General features: G+C 48.4%; 7 protein-coding genes and 2 non-coding genes across 9 annotated transcripts; 7 read left to right on the top strand and 2 right to left on the bottom strand.

Annotated features, from left to right (window-relative positions):
* Positions 1-1,615: 1,615 nt before the first annotated feature.
* On the top strand, positions 1,616-2,722 carry TRVA0_028S00980 (uncharacterized protein; the record flags this gene model as incomplete). Its single annotated transcript, XM_076685737.1, has 1 exon — positions 1,616-2,722. The coding sequence occupies one exon, from the start codon at positions 1,616-1,618 to the stop codon at positions 2,720-2,722; it is 1,107 nt and encodes a 368-aa protein (XP_076540028.1).
* A 1,145-nt stretch (positions 2,723-3,867) lies between these two features.
* GRR1 (SCF ubiquitin ligase complex subunit GRR1) lies at positions 3,868-5,898 on the top strand (the record flags this gene model as incomplete). The annotated part of the gene is made up of 1 exon (XM_076685738.1): positions 3,868-5,898. One exon carries the CDS (start codon positions 3,868-3,870, stop codon positions 5,896-5,898), a length of 2,031 nt encoding a protein of 676 aa, XP_076540029.1.
* A 1,697-nt stretch (positions 5,899-7,595) lies between these two features.
* CLB1 (cyclin family protein) lies at positions 7,596-9,184 on the top strand (the record flags this gene model as incomplete). The annotated part of the gene is made up of 2 exons (XM_076685739.1): positions 7,596-7,607; positions 7,670-9,184. The coding sequence occupies 2 exons, from the start codon at positions 7,596-7,598 to the stop codon at positions 9,182-9,184; spliced, it is 1,527 nt and encodes a 508-aa protein (XP_076540030.1).
* Positions 9,185-11,093: 1,909 nt separating this feature from the next.
* TRVA0_028S01046 (SUR7/PalI family protein) lies at positions 11,094-11,870 on the top strand (the record flags this gene model as incomplete). Its single annotated transcript, XM_076685740.1, has 1 exon — positions 11,094-11,870. One exon carries the CDS (start codon positions 11,094-11,096, stop codon positions 11,868-11,870), a length of 777 nt encoding a protein of 258 aa, XP_076540031.1.
* A 633-nt stretch (positions 11,871-12,503) lies between these two features.
* EMC2 (Emc2p) lies at positions 12,504-13,373 on the top strand (the record flags this gene model as incomplete). The annotated part of the gene is made up of 1 exon (XM_076685741.1): positions 12,504-13,373. The coding sequence occupies one exon, from the start codon at positions 12,504-12,506 to the stop codon at positions 13,371-13,373; it is 870 nt and encodes a 289-aa protein (XP_076540032.1).
* A 361-nt stretch (positions 13,374-13,734) lies between these two features.
* Positions 13,735-14,541, bottom strand: TIP41 (Tip41p; the record flags this gene model as incomplete). The annotated part of the gene is made up of 1 exon (XM_076685742.1): positions 13,735-14,541. The coding sequence occupies one exon, from the start codon at positions 14,539-14,541 to the stop codon at positions 13,735-13,737; it is 807 nt and encodes a 268-aa protein (XP_076540033.1).
* Positions 14,542-17,466: 2,925 nt separating this feature from the next.
* tRNA-Gln(CTG) lies at positions 17,467-17,538 on the top strand. Its single transcript has one exon. It is a non-coding gene; the product is annotated as a tRNA-Gln (tRNA).
* A 2-nt stretch (positions 17,539-17,540) lies between these two features.
* TRVA0_028S01123 lies at positions 17,541-17,659 on the top strand. Its single transcript, XR_013062093.1, has one exon. It is a non-coding gene; the product is annotated as a ribosomal RNA (ribosomal RNA).
* A 1,207-nt stretch (positions 17,660-18,866) lies between these two features.
* Positions 18,867-19,651, bottom strand: ROT1 (Rot1p; the record flags this gene model as incomplete). Its single annotated transcript, XM_076685743.1, has 2 exons — positions 18,867-19,469; positions 19,523-19,651. The coding sequence occupies 2 exons, from the start codon at positions 19,649-19,651 to the stop codon at positions 18,867-18,869; spliced, it is 732 nt and encodes a 243-aa protein (XP_076540034.1).
* Positions 19,652-19,777: the final 126 nt, after the last annotated feature.

Below are 19,777 nucleotides of genomic sequence, written 5' to 3' on the forward strand. Positions count from 1 at the left end.
CCAGGACTAATTGTGCTACCGTGTTTTATGGTCCAAATGAAGTACAAACGTGAGTTTTGAATGAATAAATATACGAGTCGTCGCAATATTCGCGCTAGAACGCGCTTTTCGTGTCCGGACCGTTTAAGCCGCTGGAAAATATTGTTTGTCAATTTAGTGTATCTGTAATTCACTGATTTTATGCATGTCGGCCGCGCGCGCGCACGCTGCGCCATGTTGGGGGACTAACTGGGGTGGAGGAGGGGGCCAATGAAGACTAGCAAGAATGAATGGCAGTGCCAAGCGCTCGAAGAATAAAAAAAGCCCATTGTTGCTACTGGACAATCCTGGCATTTGATATAATAATACCACGGGTCACAATGAGTGGAGCAGTCAGGGTAAGGAGGCCTATCTAATGCCGTACAGCGTTATGTAGTTTGTTACAGTTGACGAGAAAGCGTGACCACGACTTCATGCGTACAGATTGCCATCACGGCACATTTCCGTCTGCATGCGCCATGCAACGCATGTAGTGTACGTTTCTCCACACTTTATCAGCAACAGGAGGAACAGCCTCGAGGGAGGACTTAAAGGGGAATGGGTAGGTACGCATGTCCGCCAACAGATAACAGCCGTTACAGCAGGGGGGCAAAGCAAAGGAGGTACGACACCGGTGTATAGCGTCGATATTTTATTCCAGGGCCTTGGTAGGGCTCCGGAAAAAGGCTCAACCCTTTTCTCGATCCTCCCCCTGGTCCAACATGACACCCCCTGATCGGGTAACGGTTTGCCAGTGTATCGAAAAGTTCAGCCGCACTCATGCCAGCGCACGCGCGCAGCCTCCACCTTTCACCTTGCAACGTGGTACACGATGAGAGAGATCATGGGGGAAGAAGAGGGTTACGATTGTACCACGTATTGTGTTACAAGCAAGAGATGTAAAAGGTAAAAGGCAGGACGATTTGATGTGTCTAGACCAACCTATGAAAAAGATTCAATTTCCAGCCGGTATTGTTTCAATAAATTCGGTGAATACATAAAACGAGCTAGGTGGAGTGCACACCCTCTTTTAGCGGCATGGTGGCTGCATAGGGTTGCACAGAAAAAATAATTATACGAAAGTCTCACCAATGTCTCGCCCCTAATTTTTTTTTTATTCAATCCACCACCCTTTCTGCGGACTTACTCAGGAATTTTTCTGGTATTTTCTCGACACTACCGATAATAAAAAACGATTCAGACTATTTACAATCCTTTTGCAAGAATTTCCACAGACGCCAAAGAGAGTTGGAGTTCGAAGTGTTTTAGCCAGTGAACCACGTTTGAAACATATATTCGGACTGTAGGACTTACTCATAATACCGGGTACTGAGCTGTACTCTGACGAATTATAACGGTTCGAAAAAAAAAGATTTCGATTACTTAGGCTTTTATACCCTCCTTACGAATAAAAATATTAAGTCCTTACGGAGATTATTTGGAAGAATTGGACTCATTTGCATGGTTATATCGTCCCTCCCCACAATATTTCAAACTCCAAAATTTTATACCCGAGCTACCAGTTCAAAAAAAACTCAAGCTACCAGTTGAGTTGCAAAAAAAGTCACTATTCAGTAAAGGACGAGTGATATCGAAAATGTTGTATGCTTCTAATTCGCCCGTGAACTCCGCTGCCCAAGAACGATACATCAATGCCAATACCCTACCCCCTTCGAACTCCTCAGACTCCCCATTTCTCAACTACTGTACCGTCTGTGACATCCAGCTCGACTCAGCGAACCACCTCTACTGCTCTGAGGCATGTAGACACAAAGATTCGACTTCGTCTAAAGACCTTCCGTCGCTAGCCCTCCTCTGCGCATCAGCAGGCCCCTGTAACGAGGAGGGCGACAACATGCATGAAGACGAGCTTGTGCTCTCCCCTGGAAGGTTCAACACGTCCATTTTCGATCTCGACGACTCGATCGTCGGACTCGGGTTCCGTGGAAGCGGTCATTCCACGGCCACTAATGGCGGCGACAGCGGACTCCCCCCTTCTCCTACGGATGTTTCAATGCACCCTGACGAACTACTGTCAGCCAGGGGCAAGTTTTCTCCACTGACCTCGCCAGTGTCTGACGACGAAGTCGATGAGAACAGGGACAGCTACTACTTCGACCAGCCTAGCTCGGAGCTCAACCGCCACTCTACTGCATTTTCTGACCTCATTGGGCCCCGGGGCGGCTCCTTTACAACCACAGCTATTTCCAGCTCCTCTCGAAAACGAATATCGGCCCCATTATACCACCAAGCGGCCAGCCCGCTGCTTTCGTCATCGACAACGCGAAGCGGCAGGCGACAGTCTTTCTACGTCCGCCCGGGCGGCAATTCCTCGACTACCTACTTCGATACGACGCTTACGACCACGCCTACTACGACTTCTGCTACTAGCACTGTCACCACTGCCACCACTACCAGCAGCCGCACCTCGGACCGCGGCAGTATTTATGCTGCCGATACCATTGACGTCCCGCTCAAGCGCACCAGCAGCGCTTCCATTTACCCGGACTCTCCGCGGTCGATCTCGCTGGTGCTGCCTTCGACTACCCCCATCCAGCAGCCTCCCGCGGAGCTGGAGTACGAGTTCCCTCGCATCATTAGGACTCAACCGACGAAGAATGGAGTGGACACCCTAAGGACGGTTCAGAATGTCGACCTTGTCGACAGTGTAAATAACCACCACAACCATGCGGCATTCTTTTAGTGTTTTTGGGCTTTTATCTATATACTACCATAAACGACCTCCTATCACTCTACATTTAACTTCACTCTACGTATGACGGGAAGCCTGCTTTGATAATTAAGGAGACGCTGCACCGATATCACAAGTACATTATGCATAGACTGTGATAATACCACCTGGTACTTTGATTCATGATTAAATACCTACCGGTAGTACCTACCCGGTATGGTACTTCTCCTAGTAGTAATTGGGGGGACTAGTCCCCCCAAACCCCCCTGGGGCTCCGCTCCGCGGAGATATCGTAGTGTCCAATGACCTCTGCGAAGCAGAGCTACGGGGGTTTGGGGGCTGGCCCCCAAGGTAATTAATTGGCCCGGCATTTGAATGTGCGTTTCGGTAGGGCAGGGATGTAACAATACGAAGCACGCTCAAATGCGTCAATAAAAGCTTAAGCAGGGCAATCCATATCTTCACATACGAAAACCCTAAAACTCTGATATACTTCCATAATCAATGACCTTCTCAACTCAATCCCTTCTTTGATATTCTTAAGTGATGCCCTTTAAACGTCAATAATCGCCGCCCATAACCGGCCCCTTCGATACCAATAATAGATTCCCCCTAGTTGGCTACACACATGGAACGGTAAAGTCCCAACGCGCGCGCGCGTTGACATCACGAAAATATGAGACAGTGGCAATCAAGGGACAGACACGATCGAGCAGTGGTGCATGCCAGGGTGGTTGTCCTTCTACTTTCCCTCCGATCATTGTTCATATTTCGTCGTCACGTCCAGTCAACGACTCGTGTGGCGAAATATTTATTATTTTCAAATCCGGGGCTTCTGTTAAACTCTGCGCCCAGGGTTTTGAAGAAGTTTTAGATTTCTATTTCGGACAACGAAGGTTATAAACAGAGATATATAATCTTCACTCCTGTCTCCCGTTGTCCAACTCTCACCTTGGACGTGTGTCCTGTGCTGTTGCGTGTCGTTCCTTTGTATGGCCTAGTCCGCGACCCCGGTTTGGAGCGGAAAGATACAGCTTTTGGAAGAGACCGAGAGAGATTAGACTAGACTAAGAGTGGCGATGGCGATGCATCATCCACAAGAGACCACGTCTTCCCCCCGTGAGGAGGTGGCTAGCCACTTGTCGGGCCTAAGGCTCATGCCCGAAGGCTCCGACCTGCGCGAGATGTCCTCCGCGTCCACTTCCGCCGCTCCCTCTGTTGTGGGGGAGGAGGAAGACTACGCGAGCCCGATCTCAGCGTCCATGGAGGAAGAGGATGAAGACGATAGTCGAGGCTTTGACGCGAACCAGAAGAAAGAGGAGCAGCCAGCGGCGTCTACACGACTCCCACCAGAGCTGGTTTCCCTCATCTTTGGCCATTTAGCTGCCCCGGCTGACCAGTTTGCCTTTCTGCTGACTAACCGGCTCTGGTTCAGCTGTTCGGTCGAGACGCTGTGGTTCCGTCCGGCCATAACAAGCAAGCGGGTGCTGGCGCTGCTGAGCCGTACTCTGTCTAGCGATAAAGAGCTTATGACCCTGCCGTACTATCAGTTTGTGCGGCGGCTAAACTTCAGCACGGTCGCTAGCATTCTCAACGACGAGACGCTAGGGCCGTTCAGCATATGCAATGGGCTAGAGCGACTGACGCTTACTGGGTGTTCGCGAGTGTCAGATGTCAGCCTGATACCGCTTATTGAGAATAACAAGCGGTTGCAGTCGATAGACCTGACGAACCTGGCGCTTATCACCGGTGCAACTATTAACCAGCTCGCTGAGTCGTGTAAGCGGCTACAAGGGCTTTATGCGAGCAACTGCCACCTCATTCCGAGCTCGAGCGTCCGCAATTTGGCCAGCAAATGCCCCATGATGAAGCGCGTCAAGCTCAATGGATGCCCGAGTATCGACGATGCCGCAGTCACGGAACTGGCGACCAACTGTAAATCCATCGTAGAAATGAACATTGGCGAGTGCCAGGTGTTTGACGAGTCAGTCGCGACGGTGATGCAGGAGCTGCCTAACTTGCGGGAGTTCCGTATCGCCCAGAATGCACACATTCGCAACGACGCGTTTCTCAACCTGGATGCTTCGCTGGAGTTCTCGAGGCTGCGTATCGTCGACCTGACGTCGTGCAGCTTGCTCTCTGATGCCACAATTATCAAGCTGGTAACGTCTGCTCCGAGACTGCGGAATATATCGCTCGCCAAGTGCACTAACGTGACGGACCGCGGTCTCCAGGCTCTGTCGCGCCTGGGCAGAAGCCTCCAGTACGTCCATCTCGGCCACTGCATCAATATCACCGATCGCGGCATCGCCACACTGGTAAGAAGCTGTACGCGAATTCAGTACATTGACGTAGCGTGCTGCAGCCAGCTGACAAACCACGCTGTGAAAGAGATTAGCTACCTGCCACGGCTGCACCGAATCGGTCTTGTCAAGTGCCAGAGCATCACCGATGAGGCCGTGTATGCGCTCGCCGAGCGAGCGCTACGGTACGGGGGTACTAACACTATAGAACGCATCCACCTCTCGTACTGCTCTAACATCACTCTCCCGGCCGTGCGGGCGCTTGTTAATGCGTGTCCGAGGCTGAACCATTTGTCGCTGACGGGTATCACGCCATTCCTGCGCCCGGATCTCGTCCAGTACTGCCGGGCCCCGCCAGCGGAGTTCACCCAGAACCAGCAAGCCGTATTTTGCGTTTTTAGTGCTGGCGGAGTAGACAAGCTGCGGGACCATCTCAATTTGATTGTGCCCGATGAGCTCATCCTTCCCGGTCAGCGGGAGTTTATTGGCCGGTTGGCGCCCTATCTCCAAGAGATGCATGAAGGGCTAGCGCGAGAATTGGACGAAGAAGCCAATCTCGAGGAGGATGAGGATGGAGGAGAGGCCGCCATGCGACGTCGCGAGGTGATGCTTGCTCGATTACTGCGCAACACCACGAATACTAACCGAACCCATCATTTTGTCCACCCCCAACCCCCTCACCCCCGCCAGCAGGACAACGATAACTTGCCCATGCCTAATGCATTTTTCCTGCCTCCGCACGCTGCTGCGATGGATTATGATGATAATGCTACCCCGCCTCCAGATGGAGAAATGCTGCGGCCTGCATTTGATGATGATGATGATCAACGGTTCTTTTCCGGTATCAACGATGACGATGACACACCCATGGAAGATGCTAATTAGAAAAAATTACTGTTATAATGCTGTCGTATGGGTGCTTTTAGATGTAGCTCCTGGCGTTTCAGCTATTATGTATACTTCAATTTTTTTTTGGAGTGCATTGTCTTTTTTATTTTTTTACTTTTTGGTCGGCATATTAGATTTTATGCTTGGAGTTGAATCGAACAAGGATTTTATGGAGATCAATTTGCTAGGCTACGGTAACTGGGATGAGTTTGTTTGGATTAAGGTTCAACGGGATTGATCCGGGTTGGGCATGAAGTAAACAACATGATGTTCCAGACGCGTCTCAGGCGCGTGCCCAATGGAGTAATAAGTAAATATTGATGTGAGACAGGCATAAATCAAGACTCCGGCTATGGGGCTCGTCGACGGAAGCTGTACTACCTTGTGCTATATTTTGACAGGGAAACTCATCTATATTTGTAAACAATATATCGGAGGTGTATGGCTGAGCTGCATGGAGTTATTGAGAGGGTGTGGTTTATTTATTCGGTTAAATATGGTACCGGTAAATGTTATCTGGTCAACATGTAATATTTTTTGCATGTCATACAGATCGAAGTAAGGGACATCATGTGTATTTTGTATCCATGTTATTGTCATGCTGGATCTGGCAGAGTGTAAATAAACCTGTACTATTATATCGCCCTATGCATTCACTACTACGGTTAACAGGAACGACTGCTAACTAGAATAAAAACGACTTTTTGATTGAAAACCCAATAAAACAACACCAGAGCAACAATTATAACAATAAAATCAACTTACAAATATAATAATACATACGATTTATACTCTTTTTCGTTACAGAACAGGAAGTTGAGAGGTAGCTATGTTTAGTGTAGTCCCCGGCCTATTGGTGTGTTTTAATTTACGCACACCGCGTGCATGTAACTGGCGTACGCAGAACACAACAAAGCATCACATAACATTCAAAATATAAACCTCTATTATTCCACCACAATATAGGACTTCTCAACAAACAGTCTCCTTTCGCCAATTTCTTTCAGCTCTGCCTCCGCCCCCAAGAGCTTCCAATACCCTCCCTACTAATCTACTTCATAGACTTTAACCACCTTTTGTGTCCAATTACTCTTTTTTTTTTGCGAGTGGCATAACTAGTTTTGCGTGGTCCAATACCCTTTCTGCTTTCTTTCTCCTACAACGCACACCCTCACACATACATACATAAACCCCTTTACATTTACATCTCTGGCTAGCACAGTACTTGTTATTCTATCCAGCCACTGTCAAACACACGCTAGAATAGCCATACCGTCACTCCGGCTTTGCAAAAGCATATTCCACGCTATTATTATCCCTTATTATAAAGCCCCCCCTTATTACCGGCTTACACACGCGTTGCACTGTGTAGCGAGGCGGCGCTTAATAACGGAGCTCCGACGAAAGACGCGTCTTCGAACCCAACCCAGCCCATTTGCGCGCGCGCAGCCCTTCTCCCGCAAAAAAAACCCTTGGCGCATCCGTGTGTTGGGCAAAGAACAAAAAAGTTGCCCAAAGCTAACCCCGACAGACGTGACATTCGAGCGTAACCAGGCACCCCCTAGCCCCTCTATCGTGTCGGTTTGCTGCTTAATTCTGTGAGCGGTGTTCGTAGGGAAGATCCAGTGTCACAGTTCGCGGCGAAGACATTTTTTAACTCGCGTTGACCGCGTCAATTGGCCCATTCCAGTACTATGAACAACCAGGTAAGCTGCCCCTCTCCCCTTATATCTGTCTACGACTGTGAATACTAACAGATAACGCGTAGACTCGCCAGACCCGCTCAAGGACGGCGAGACAGCATGATGAGAACGCGACAACGACCGCGATGGTGACTTCGCGGTTGACGCGGGCCAAAGCCGCTGCGGCCGGAGTCGAGCCCACAGCCGCCCTAGACATGTCCAAACCGAGCCTGACGCGCAAGCGAGCGGCTCTGGGGGACCTCAGTAACCGGAATGGCTCCAAGGACGCGCTCAAGTCCAAGATTGGAGCGGCCAATGCATCGACAGCCGCCAATTCCTCGAAACTCGTGTCTGTCAAGCCTAGTAACGGCACCAATGGAGCCAATGCCAAGGCGGGGCTCCTGCGGCCACTCAAGGTGGCAACGGCCGCTAATAGTAACGCGTCCGAGTCGCGGCGGGTACTGGCATCGAAGCAGACGACAGCCGCGGAGGCTTCCGAAGCCATGAGGCCTAGGGCCCCGGTCAAGGTTTACACAGAAAAGAGCACCAACGGTGCCAATGGAGCCCGAAGGCTCCCCAGTGCTTTAACATCGAGTCTTCACGAGAATGCCAAGGCGCGTGTCGCCAAGGCGGACCAGCTTAAAAGCAAGAAGACGCACCGCCTGGAAGAAGGAGAACCAGAAGTCTCCAGAGACGTAGAACAGGAGGCCACAACCCGGGCGGCTAAGCGACCAAAGCTCAATGAGGCACCAAAGTCGTTGAAGCCCGATTGGGATGACCTCGACGCTGAAGACATGGACGACCCGCTCATGGTGTCGGAATACGCGCCGGAGATCTTCGAGTTCCTGTACAAGCTGCAGAAGAAGTACATGCCGGACCCGAACTACATGGACAATCAGAAGAGTTTGGAGTGGGATTACCGCAACGTGCTGGTGGACTGGCTTGTCGAGGTGCACACCAAGTTCCGGCTGCTGCCGGAGACGCTCTTTTTGGCGGTCAACATCATTGACCGATTCATGTCGATCCGCGTCGTGTCGCTGCAGAAGGTGCAGCTGGTAGGCATTGCGGCGCTGTTTATCGCCGCCAAGTACGAGGAAGTGTACACCCCCTCGGTGCGCAACTATGCGTATGTCACCGATGGCGGCTACAACGAGGAGGAGATACTCAATGCTGAGCGGTATGTGCTGCAGGAGCTCAACTTTGAGCTGTCGTACCCGAACCCGATGAACTTCCTGCGGCGAATTTCCAAGGCGGACGATTACGACCTCGAGACCCGAACCATTGGCAAGTACCTCATGGAGATCTCGCTGTTCGACCACCGCATGATGAAGTATTGCCCGTCCGACGTGGCGGGCGCCGCCATGTTCCTGTCGCGCCGCATCCTCAACCGCTCCGAGTGGAACGCCAACTTGGTGCACTACTCGGGCGACTGCGACGAAGAAAAGCTCTATCCTATTGTTGCATTAATGGTCGACTACCTCGCCTCCCCAGTCAAGCATGAGGCGTTCTTCAAGAAGTACGCCTCCAAACGGTTCATGAAGGCCTCCATCGTTGCTAGAACTTGGGCAAAGTCCAACGCCCTTAACTTCCCATTGAACTAGACTCTTTTTTATTTAATCTCAGGGGAAGATCACACACACAAAAATTATCAGAGCGCGTGAAGTGGAATGAAGAAATAACCGTGTAATTTTATGTTTTTATGACGAATGATATGCTTTTGAATCTGCAACCCCTCATTCCTTTCTGACATCTTGTATCGTTACAAACAGAGCCATTGCTCAATTAAGCTCTCCTTGACCAGTTACTTGGGGGGCCAGCCCCCCAAACCCCCCATGGCTCCGCTACGCGGAGGGCATTACATCCAGACATACCTATTCTAACAGATGCTATATCACTGTAAGAGAACTATTGATCAATTGATGGATCCTTAACCAGTTATTTGGGGGGCCAGCCCCCCAAGCCCCCCTTGGCTCCGCTACGCGGAGGGTATGATTGACGTTGTGCCTTTAATGGCTGTACTAGCTCCACCAAGTCTACCCTCAGTAACAAATTTGTTACGCTGTTGCGATCTGTAACAAAATATTCGTAACGCTGTTGGGAGATTTGTTACGCTGTTTCCGCGTCTTTTCTTCTGTTTGACATGGCGGGGGGTTTGGGGGCAGAGCCCCCACTACGGGAGCTCGAGGGCTGGCCCTCGAAAGTACACTTAATCGGCTGTGAATGATAGAAATGTGGATAATGATAGCTGGAAGATTACACCAGAAGTCTACATCAGATTGGTAGTGTAAGTAGTTCAACAATAACTCTTCTCTTTACGAAATGCAAAGACCGGAATGTACCATACTAGAGAGACTTATCTTGGAGTTTGAACAACAGTTACTGTATGAGCACACCTTGCAGATATAATTTTACAGCGTGGATTGAAATGCAAAATATTAAAGTAAGACACAGTGTTACTTGCATATCGAGAATCTATTTACTACCGGTAGGTTTTGATAACGTTTTAATGAATACGAGTATTTTGGAGGATCCCTTATACGAGCATTTTGGAGACTCCGGACCTTTATAAAATTAGATCCTGTTGGAAATAATAGCAATGCTCTGTTACGACACTGCCCTCTCTCGCAATGGGCGATTGGCAGTGTTTTGAATGGGTTGCGCGATATGGTTCAATTGGTATTACCAAGACCTGATAAAACCTCTACCAGACTCTACGAACCAATCGAGGCCCCTCCGCGAAGCGGAGCCACGGGGGGTTTGGGGGGCTGGCCCCCCATTAAACTACAGACGCGAGCTCACCAATGGCGAGGTCCAGCAGGGCGGAACACGACAAAGACTGACGATCAGACAGTGTGTCGTATACTGACGTCAAAGGGCCTATATATAGCCGCATCCCACTATCGCACCATTGGACTTCTTTTATCATTCTTTGGTCAATTTTGCTCAGCCCGACAGAGAAAGGTGGCTATAGGCTGCGTGCCAAGGGCTAAGCAGTGACGCGTGGCGAGCCTCGCATGCGGCTGTTGCGGCGCAGGTACCAACCCGCCCAAAATTAGAAACGACGGGTCTCAACTTGTCTCACACAGCCTGTTTGAAAATTTCAAAGAAAGCGTCCTCGAGAGGAAAAAACGATGGTTGCCAGAGCCTCCGGGCGCAGTGGTTATACCCAAAAAGGGTCCAGTTATATAGAGAATGCTGGATGTATAGTGGGATACATACCACACATACACACAGCATACGCACAGAGATACAGGTGACGAAGGCGTGCGGTCCTGCGCAAGCGAAGGGGGTGTGCCGCATAATGCAGCGCAGATATAAATATTTTGACGATTCTCGTCCGGTAGCTTCGGATTATAGAAACGAAAAACGGTTGAACATCGAAATAACGATTGATACAATATGCGGTGTTTTTTATTTTTTGGGTTACTGTTTTCGCTAGCGGCTTTGGTTCTGGCGATTTTGGCGACTCTCGGGTCCTCGGCTAGAGCACCTCAGCTCACCAACGTTTACATGATCAAGGCGGAAATAAAGAGCGTGGCGAGCGTATTGCAGTCTGTCGCCTCATCCTCCGACCTTAGTAGTTTGCTTAACGAACTTGATAAGTTGAAGGGTCAGCTGACGAAGCGAGACGACAGCATTGGAAATGACGCTTTGGGCGTAGCAAACAGTGCCATCAACAGCTTCCTCGGCGCAAACGCTTCTTCTACAGACAATTATCTGACAATTGGCATTTCGGGCTACTGCGTCCAGCTCGCAGGTATCCGCAAATGCTACAACGGTCCAACTCCGTTCTACTTTGACTACGTCAACATCATCAACACGCTCACCAACAACCAGATAGACATCCCAGAGGACATTGAGAAGTACCAGGGCACGCTCGAGACGGCCGGTAAGGCCATTTGGTTTTTGTTTGTCATAGGCCTGGTCCTCGTGGCTGTTTCGCTGTGTACCGGCGTGTTTACCATTCTCACGTCGTGCTGCAGCCAGGTCTCGTTCATTGCGCGGGTGCCCAGTTTCTTCACGACTCTTTCGTCCTCTCTGGCCACTCTGAGTTTGGCCGGAGGCACTTTTGTCGCTACGGGACTGTATGCCATTGTTAAGTCGAAGCTCAACGATGTGACTGGTACCCTGGCTATGGACGTTTCTCTGGGCACTGCGGGGCTTGCTCTGGCGTGGATTTCCTTTGCTGCTGCACTGGTGGCTTCTATCTGCTGGTCTGTGGGTGCCAGGGCCTCCCGACGGCAGATTGCCTACGTCCCTGCCCAGCCCTACCAGCATGGCTACTAATTACCCTGCCATTTTTTGAATAACTGGAGTCAACTTCTCAGTGGAGAAAAAGGGGGCAACTAACCGGGACCAGTAAGGGAGTTTCATTCATTTTTTTGTTAATTTTCCCTTTGATTTATGCCCCGTTATGTGTATGTTTTATGAGCTATCATTTATTTCGTGACGAACTGTGTATGTATTATATGAATTATATCATTGAAACCTAAAGTGCAACTAGAATCGTAATGTGCATTCGAGGGCCAGCCCTCGAGCTCCCGTAGCTGGGGGCCAGCCCCCAGACCCCCGTATCTTACCGTAACAAAATCTTTGTTACACGCTGTAACAATGTCCCAACATGTAACAAATTTCCCGTTACAACGTGTAACAAATGCCCCGTGACAGCTCTAAACCTCCGCGAAGCGGAGCTCCAGGGGGGTTTGGGGGGACTGGTCCCCCCAATTACACTAGTTAGGCAGTATTTGGTAGATTCTATGGAGAAAATGTAAGTGGCTAGAATATTTTGATACTTGGATTCTTAAATCGTAAAGCTTGGAAAGTCGTAAGTACCGGTTAGAAATAGCAGGTGGTGTCCCAAGTGTCCCAAAGTCGTGAAGTGCCGGAAAAAGGAGACTCGGTCATATAATTAAACGACAAATGACAGCGATAAAAGAGAGACTGCTGGAGTCCGCAAATAGCTCGAGCTATTTCCTGCTCGACCCACCTCAGATCGAACAATTGTACAACGAGTCTGCCAAACTCCTCACATCTTCGCAAGGTAGCATGGACGAGGAGACCCTCTACACTCTGCTGCGCCAGCACTTCCACCTGGCCCTCCTGACCGGTAACGACGCCATCGCCAAAGTGACCATCCAACGGATGAGCGACCGGTTCGGCGAGAAGGCGCCCGAGATTGGCGTGCTGAAAGCCGAATATATCGAGCTTACCGAGACTGTCGGCGAGGCCCAGAAGTATCTCTCGAGCCGAGATGCCACGGACTTCTCTGCCTTCAAGCGCAAGACGGTCGTCCTCAAGCAGAAAGGAGACTATAAAATGTTCATACAGGAGATGCTGAAGTACGTCGATGTCATGCCGACCGACGCTGAGGCCTGGGCCGAGCTGGCAGAGGCCTACGTCAAGACGAATCACTACAGCGAGGCTGTTCATGCGCTACAGGAAGTGGTCGTTCAGCTTCCACAGGCCTATAACATGTTTGCTCGAATTGGCGAAGTTCTACACATTGGCGCGACGGTCTCTCACAACACTGTTGAGCAGATTGACAAGCTCAAGCTATCGCTCCAGCACTTCCTGAGGTCTGTAGAGCTTTGTTCTGTGTACGTGCGAGGGTGGTCTGGCGTATACGTAGTGGCTACAAAGCTGCTGGCCTGGCCGAAGCTTCCATCGCAGGACGCTGAAACGTATAATAGGCTCAAGGCTCTGGCCGAGAAGAAGCTGCGGCAGATCATTGACAAGAAGCAGTCGACGGAGGAGAATATCCGGGCAGCTGAGATTATCCTCAAAGCATGATACGATTATAATGATTTATCTAACTGTATTAAGGGGGTTTGGGGGGCTAGCCCCCCAACTAGGGGGTCTGGGGCAGCGCCCCAGGTGTTCATTTTGTAGCTATAGCTACTCTTTTAATCTCTCCTGTACTGTTCTGTTAAAACTGAATTGTTCTATTTTTAACAGTATTATTCTATTAAAACTTCACTGTAGATGGTTTACTAATTGTTAGTTATTGACCGCCCTATTCAACAGAGGTCATAAATCGAAAGCTTCCCATAGGGAAGAGCCTGGAGGGCTGTATACCCTTAAATAACACATCTAGTCACGAGTAATATCCAAAAATACTGGCAATCTTAAACAATGCAGCATTCCACCACATTTAATTAAGAATACCATGTTCGACTTCATGCAGTTGGGTGCTCAATTGACTGGAAACCCAGTTCGGATCTCGCAGGAACGGTCCAAAATCCACAGTCCCAGGAGGCACCTTGGCTTTTACCTCATCATACTTGCCCTCCTGTTCTTGGTACTCGCGTATGACGCTGTTGTCTTCAAACTCGACGTACACACGTGTGTCCCTCACCCTAACAAGTACGTCGTCTACTCGCAAGAAGAACCGGCTCAACAACAACATTCTCTCGGGCATAACCCGAACTTTGACATTGAGGGAAACTATTCCGTTATCCCCGAGCTCGTCCTCATACAGAGAAACATCGTCGAAATACAATATCGGATCCGGCCGCTTGAGCAGCTCAAACGGAATGCCGGGCTTCTGCCGGTCAGATACAAACTCACCAGTGCACGAGCCCCGGTAGTCTGTCGTATAGGTCCAGTCGAATGGCTTGACAATGCCCTGGATGTCCTCTCCTGCCGCGCTTTTCTGACGGTTCTCCCGCGACTTCATCCACGACTTGGAGTAAGCCACCTGTACTAGACCCTTCTCTCCCGTTTTGTCCACTCGATCCAATGCCTCGAGACCGTCAAACCTGAGCGTCCACCCGCTGGGCTCGTGGCAGACGCCGACCTCGTTGTTGCCAAAAATCATCTCGGGGATGGGGATGCCCAACTTCTCCTGTGCGGCGTCTATCTCCTCAGATTTGAGGATAGGGCCTTTCTTAGAGTAGACACGCCATCCATGGCCCTTCCACTCGCTCGTCTTCGCTTTGAACTTGGTTGTGATGTCCATCGCTAGGGAGGCTATACGTATATTTCAGGGTCTACTTTATAAGTGGTGCGTGCTGATCAATTAACCGCGCAGATACGTTCATCCCAAATTGGTCGATCCATTAAGAACGAGGGGTCAAAAACGTGTTCTCTGGCCTTGGTGGATAATTGAGCACAATTGACGCTGGAAGTGAGCTCGGCTACGAGCCTTAGATTTGAACAAAATCCATCACACGCCTGAGATGAGAGCGAGAGTAATTTTGGACAAATATTAATTTCTGAGACATTGTGTGATCCGAGCGGCACCGAGTTTTATGTCTTTTTCCCTCTGAGGGTCCTTCATTTGAATAATTGCCATAGGTCGTAGGGGTCGTAATGGCGTACGCATATATAATATGAATAAAATTGAAGGGAACTCCGAGTATGATTAGCAATCGGTTATGGCAAGACTGAAGGGGTTGAACTTTTGTACGGTGCGTGATGAACAGCAATGGTAGCCCTGGTGGACGATTGAAATGTAAAAGCGCTAGCAATTGTGGTGATATTTCCTTAGTAAACCATCTGAATTGATAAGGATCAAACGATAAAGGTCAAGAAAGCGGCAAGGTCTTGCTTCTGCGAAAATCGTTTGTGCCCGAGATAAGGACTTCTGTTACCCACCTTGAATCCAGTGGACTAGCATTACATATCATGAATGAATGAATCGTCTGTATTTCGAGCCCGTTGCGACTGTGTCGCCAAGTTAGGCTTATATAGTACATAGTACGTCAACATATTAGTCCGCTAAGCAGACATTTCAACATATTATAACAAATCAATGAAAGTCAAAAAGCATTTGGTTGATGGGGCCGATTTCCTCAGCGCCGAGGCGCTAATGGCACGAGGGAAAACACTTTCTTCTAGAGCAAGAACAGGTGGAACATCATAGATGACACCGCTCCCGCAGAATACCGGGGAAAAGACCTGTGCCAGCCACCCAATTGTGGGAATCCATCTAATAAGATTGGCGCGGTATTGAGTTCCAGAAATCAGCCACCGCTATCAGGCCCTCCTTCGTATTGAGCAGGGTCCGAAGGCTGAGATCTGGCAACATTACATATCATATTGGGCAATAAGATTAATATGTACCCTTATTCTCCTTGACTTAGCTCGCAGTTTATTTTTTCTGTTCTCATTCTTGATCAATACTTCAGCACAGTTTCTGTAGTATCATTATTCGTCTGTCAATGTTTTCGAGCAGATCACTTCTTGGTCCAAGGCTGTAATTACAGCTTACAAATAATAATAATCTTGATTAAATTCTGTGAATAGGGCATACGAAGAATTGTTAGCAAATTACCTAATAATGGCAATTGGAATGGATTCCCTTAGTGGTAATCCACTAATAACAAGGGGGGACACCTCCTTGACGTATCATAATTGATTGTGCAATTCAAATAGAGGCAGGTAGAAAAGCTTTCGGAGGAATTCTTTCGCGGTTCAAGGCTAAGCGCTCTCATCTGATGCCTTTCAAAATATGTAGTCCCGAGTCAATCATAAGGGTACCGGCAATTGACGAGGAAGCGAAGTAACAATTCCGTCCGGCTTCTTCAAAGCAAGAAATTCTGTGATGAATTTTTATAAATCAACAATGGCACACGTAGTGGGATACTCGTGCCGAGAACTCGAAACGGTCGAACATATGAATGAATCATCTCTACTTCGAGCTCGTTGCGACTGTGTAACTAAGTTAGGCTTATATACCGGTAGTACTACATCAACATATTTGTCCGCTAAGCAGACATCTCAGCAAATTATGACAAACAATAAAAATCAAAAACCTTTGGTTGATGGGGCCGATTTCCTTAGCCCCGAGGCATTAATCGCATGAGGGGGACCCTTTCTTCTTGAGCAAGAACAGGTGGAACACCATTGATGACACCTCTTCGGCAAAATACCGGGGGAAATACCCGTGCCAGCTACCCAACTGTGGAATCCACCTAATGAGAATGGGTCGAACATATCTTGTTGAAGTGTGCTGACTACGAGGAACAGCGTGCGAAGTATTTCCACTTTTTGCCGATCTCAATCACCATACCTTGCTCAATACGAAGGAAGGCTTAATCGCGTGTAATAGACTTCTGTAACGCCATACAGCAACTCTTATTAAATAGTTCCCACTATTGGGTGGCTGCCACAAGCCCTTTGCGCGGTAATGTGTAGGGGTAGCCACACCAGTGTCATCATTGATGTTCCAAGTGTCCTCGCTCTAGCAGAAAGGGTTTCCCCCGTGACATTGGCGCTGATAGATCTGCTGAGGAAATCCATCCCATCAAATATTTTAATTTATTGATTTGTTTAATATATTGAAGCATCTTGTGGAATCGTCCCAGACGCAACAACGCTTCGAGTAGATCTGGCCGGTTATAATAATAATAAATCTTGATTAAAGTCTGAGCTAACGCTAGCCGGTTCGTTGGGCCCACGGAAAACACTCCCTAGCCGTCAGATCCACTCATACCGTCCAGTTCAGCTAGCAACTGCGACACAATTCGGTCCATAACACCGCCCGAGTCGCCCTGGTTGCCACGCTTGCGGCCTCTAAATACAGACGATAGGAGTCGTGAAAACAACCTTCACAAGCTCGTGAAGCGCAAAAAGCCTAACTTGGCGACACAGTCGCAACGAGGTCGAAACACAGACGATTTATTCAGAATTCATTCATTAAGAGCTTATATTTTGGATTAGTTTAACGAATATGCCAAAATTTCCATCAATGAATGACTAATTATCCTCCCCTAAGTGTGAGAGATTCTTCAGAAGGCTTCTCTTATAAGAAAACTGTAAATATATACAATAAAGTGCCTCTAACTCAAGTAATAAAAAAAATAATAAATCACGTGAAAGTCACGTGATTTTTGTCATTATGTCAAATATGTCCCAAGAAAAAATTGGGCACAAATTAGCAGGTTCTGTAGTGTAGTGGTCATCACCGTGGATTCTGATTCCACTAACCCCGGTTCGAATCCGGGCAGGACCTGTTAGCTACGACCATATCCAGGTGGCAACACCGTCTCTCGTTCGATCGGCAGCAGTTAAGCACCTGAGAGCTCGTCCAAGTACCGCGGTTGGAGACAACGCGGGAACAGCGAGTGTTGTAGCTTTTTTAAATTGCTTAAATTTAATTAATTAATTTGCATTTTTGTGCATTATCTATGAAACAATTGTGCGTTATCGCGCATATTTCTGCGGCTCATGCGGCTCCAGCCGCATTAATTAATGCTGAACGTTGGGCGTTAAAAGCGGAGACAAAAGGATTTTCGTGCAACATGTATTTCCTGCAGATTAATTCATGTCATGCACGTTGGGTCCATGTAGAAAATTTACAGGCGAGCCCTATAGTTGCCTATAGATGTTCATGCATAATTCGTCGCGCTATATTATAAAGCTCTGATAGATTAATACGTAGATAACGTACCGTGCTTAAATCCGCAGTGCTATTAAGAGTGGGGCTCTTAGCCTAAACCTTCTTCCTGAAAAGGACATTGAAAGAAAGAGTGGAGATCGCAATTCAATCTCGCATACCAAAGAATTCTATAGAACAGTCCACTCTCGGAATATTTTACCGGCGTACCTCGAAATTTACATTTCGCAATTGGGTTGAGGCGGTCAGACACAAAAGCCATGCCAGTTCTAGCAAATCCACTTTGCCGTAGAGGCGACCGTCCCATGCTCTGGCGCTACGATTCCAACCAACTACCTGAAATCTAAAGACCAATGGAACTCAATCCAAGCTCAACACCGCGACAGCTCTACTACGATTGGTCAAGAAGAATTTGGCGCTAGACATCGTATAATTTATTCCGCTCAAAGTATTCATCCTTGTGCCAACGGCAGGCCCGAGCCGCTAGAGAAGCATTGTCAATCCCATACAATTGAAGGGTGCAAAATATGAGGGAACTTTTTCCCTGGCTCCTTGGAGGCTACCCGATTCCCACATGAAATAAATTACTACAAATAAATAAAAGGACTAGGCATACCAAGTCTAATATGAAGTGATTTGTTATTGTAAGAAAGATATGAATATTACGTCTTCTGACCACAACCTCACCTTCTACTCAAAAACGGTAGATCACAGGTAATACCGTATACAGGCTAGCTAAAAAATAAAGGAATCAAGCTGCGGGATACTGCGATAAAGAGTAGATGAAAAAAAAAGGCCGAATTATGAACGACGATACTAAAATGCATACAGCAATATATTCTTGCCCAAAATTCTAGAGCCAAACTACAAGGGCAGCACATGTGTGCTGTAGTCGACTCGGTTAAATAATAACAATAAAAAAATAAATGAGATGCCTTGCTGCGTTAAATCAAAAGCCAGCCAGTGGCCCCGACGCAGATCATAGACATACCAAACCACCAAATAGCATTGTAGTCCCACGTACCTCGCTTTACCGCAGTAGTCTTTGGCTTGTTCTCAAGGTATCTCTTGACCTTTTCCGAGGTACTGCTAGTAGACTTGGCACCACTTTCGGTTGGATTCATGGTCTGAGTAGGGAGCATTTGCGGTGGCTTATAGGCGAGGTACATTGGGGCCATTGGGGATCCATCAAACTTGTACAAATCCAGTCTATACCGACCCCAGTAGCCATCCAGCTCAACATTGAAGCCCTGATAGAACTCAGTCTGGTTGTATCGGTCATAAGTACTGACGCCATCATCATTGCACGGATCAGACAAAAGCTGCCGTCCATCCACTTTAATTGGGTTCAAAATGAGAGAGCCATTATTCAGCAGCTCATACGTCCCGTGTTGGAAGATCATGACCGCAGATGGGCAGTCAATCTGCTGTGGGTTCGGAACAACCTGATAAATGGCTTCTTCAAACCAGCCATCCGTAGTGAACGAAAGAGAGATACCCGGTAGAGCCGGCTCGATCAGCAGCTCATTTACAGGGTCATAGAAGTCCTTTGGGTACCGTTAGCACTGCTCAAAACTAAACGAATAAAAAAAATACTTACTGGCCCCGTTAGCACTGCATTAGACTTGGTTGTCCACGTTCCTTCCAAATCCGACTTGTCTTGGGCCCGAACGACACGGAACAAAACCGCCACCAAGAAAGCCACCAAAAACGAGTGTCCTGAGTACATTCTCATCACCAAATCTATACGATCTCGGGTAGTTTAATACCGTTGTACACGCTGGGTTTTGTGTTGTGTTGTGTGTTGATAAATATAGGCACGTTTGAAAGAGATTATTTGGGCGCGCGCCCGGTC

Source organism: Trichomonascus vanleenenianus (assembly GCF_965637985.1).
Source record: "Trichomonascus vanleenenianus strain CLIB 3782 genome assembly, contig: TRVA0_028S, whole genome shotgun sequence".
Lineage (NCBI taxonomy): Eukaryota > Fungi > Ascomycota > Dipodascomycetes > Dipodascales > Trichomonascaceae > Blastobotrys > Blastobotrys vanleenenianus.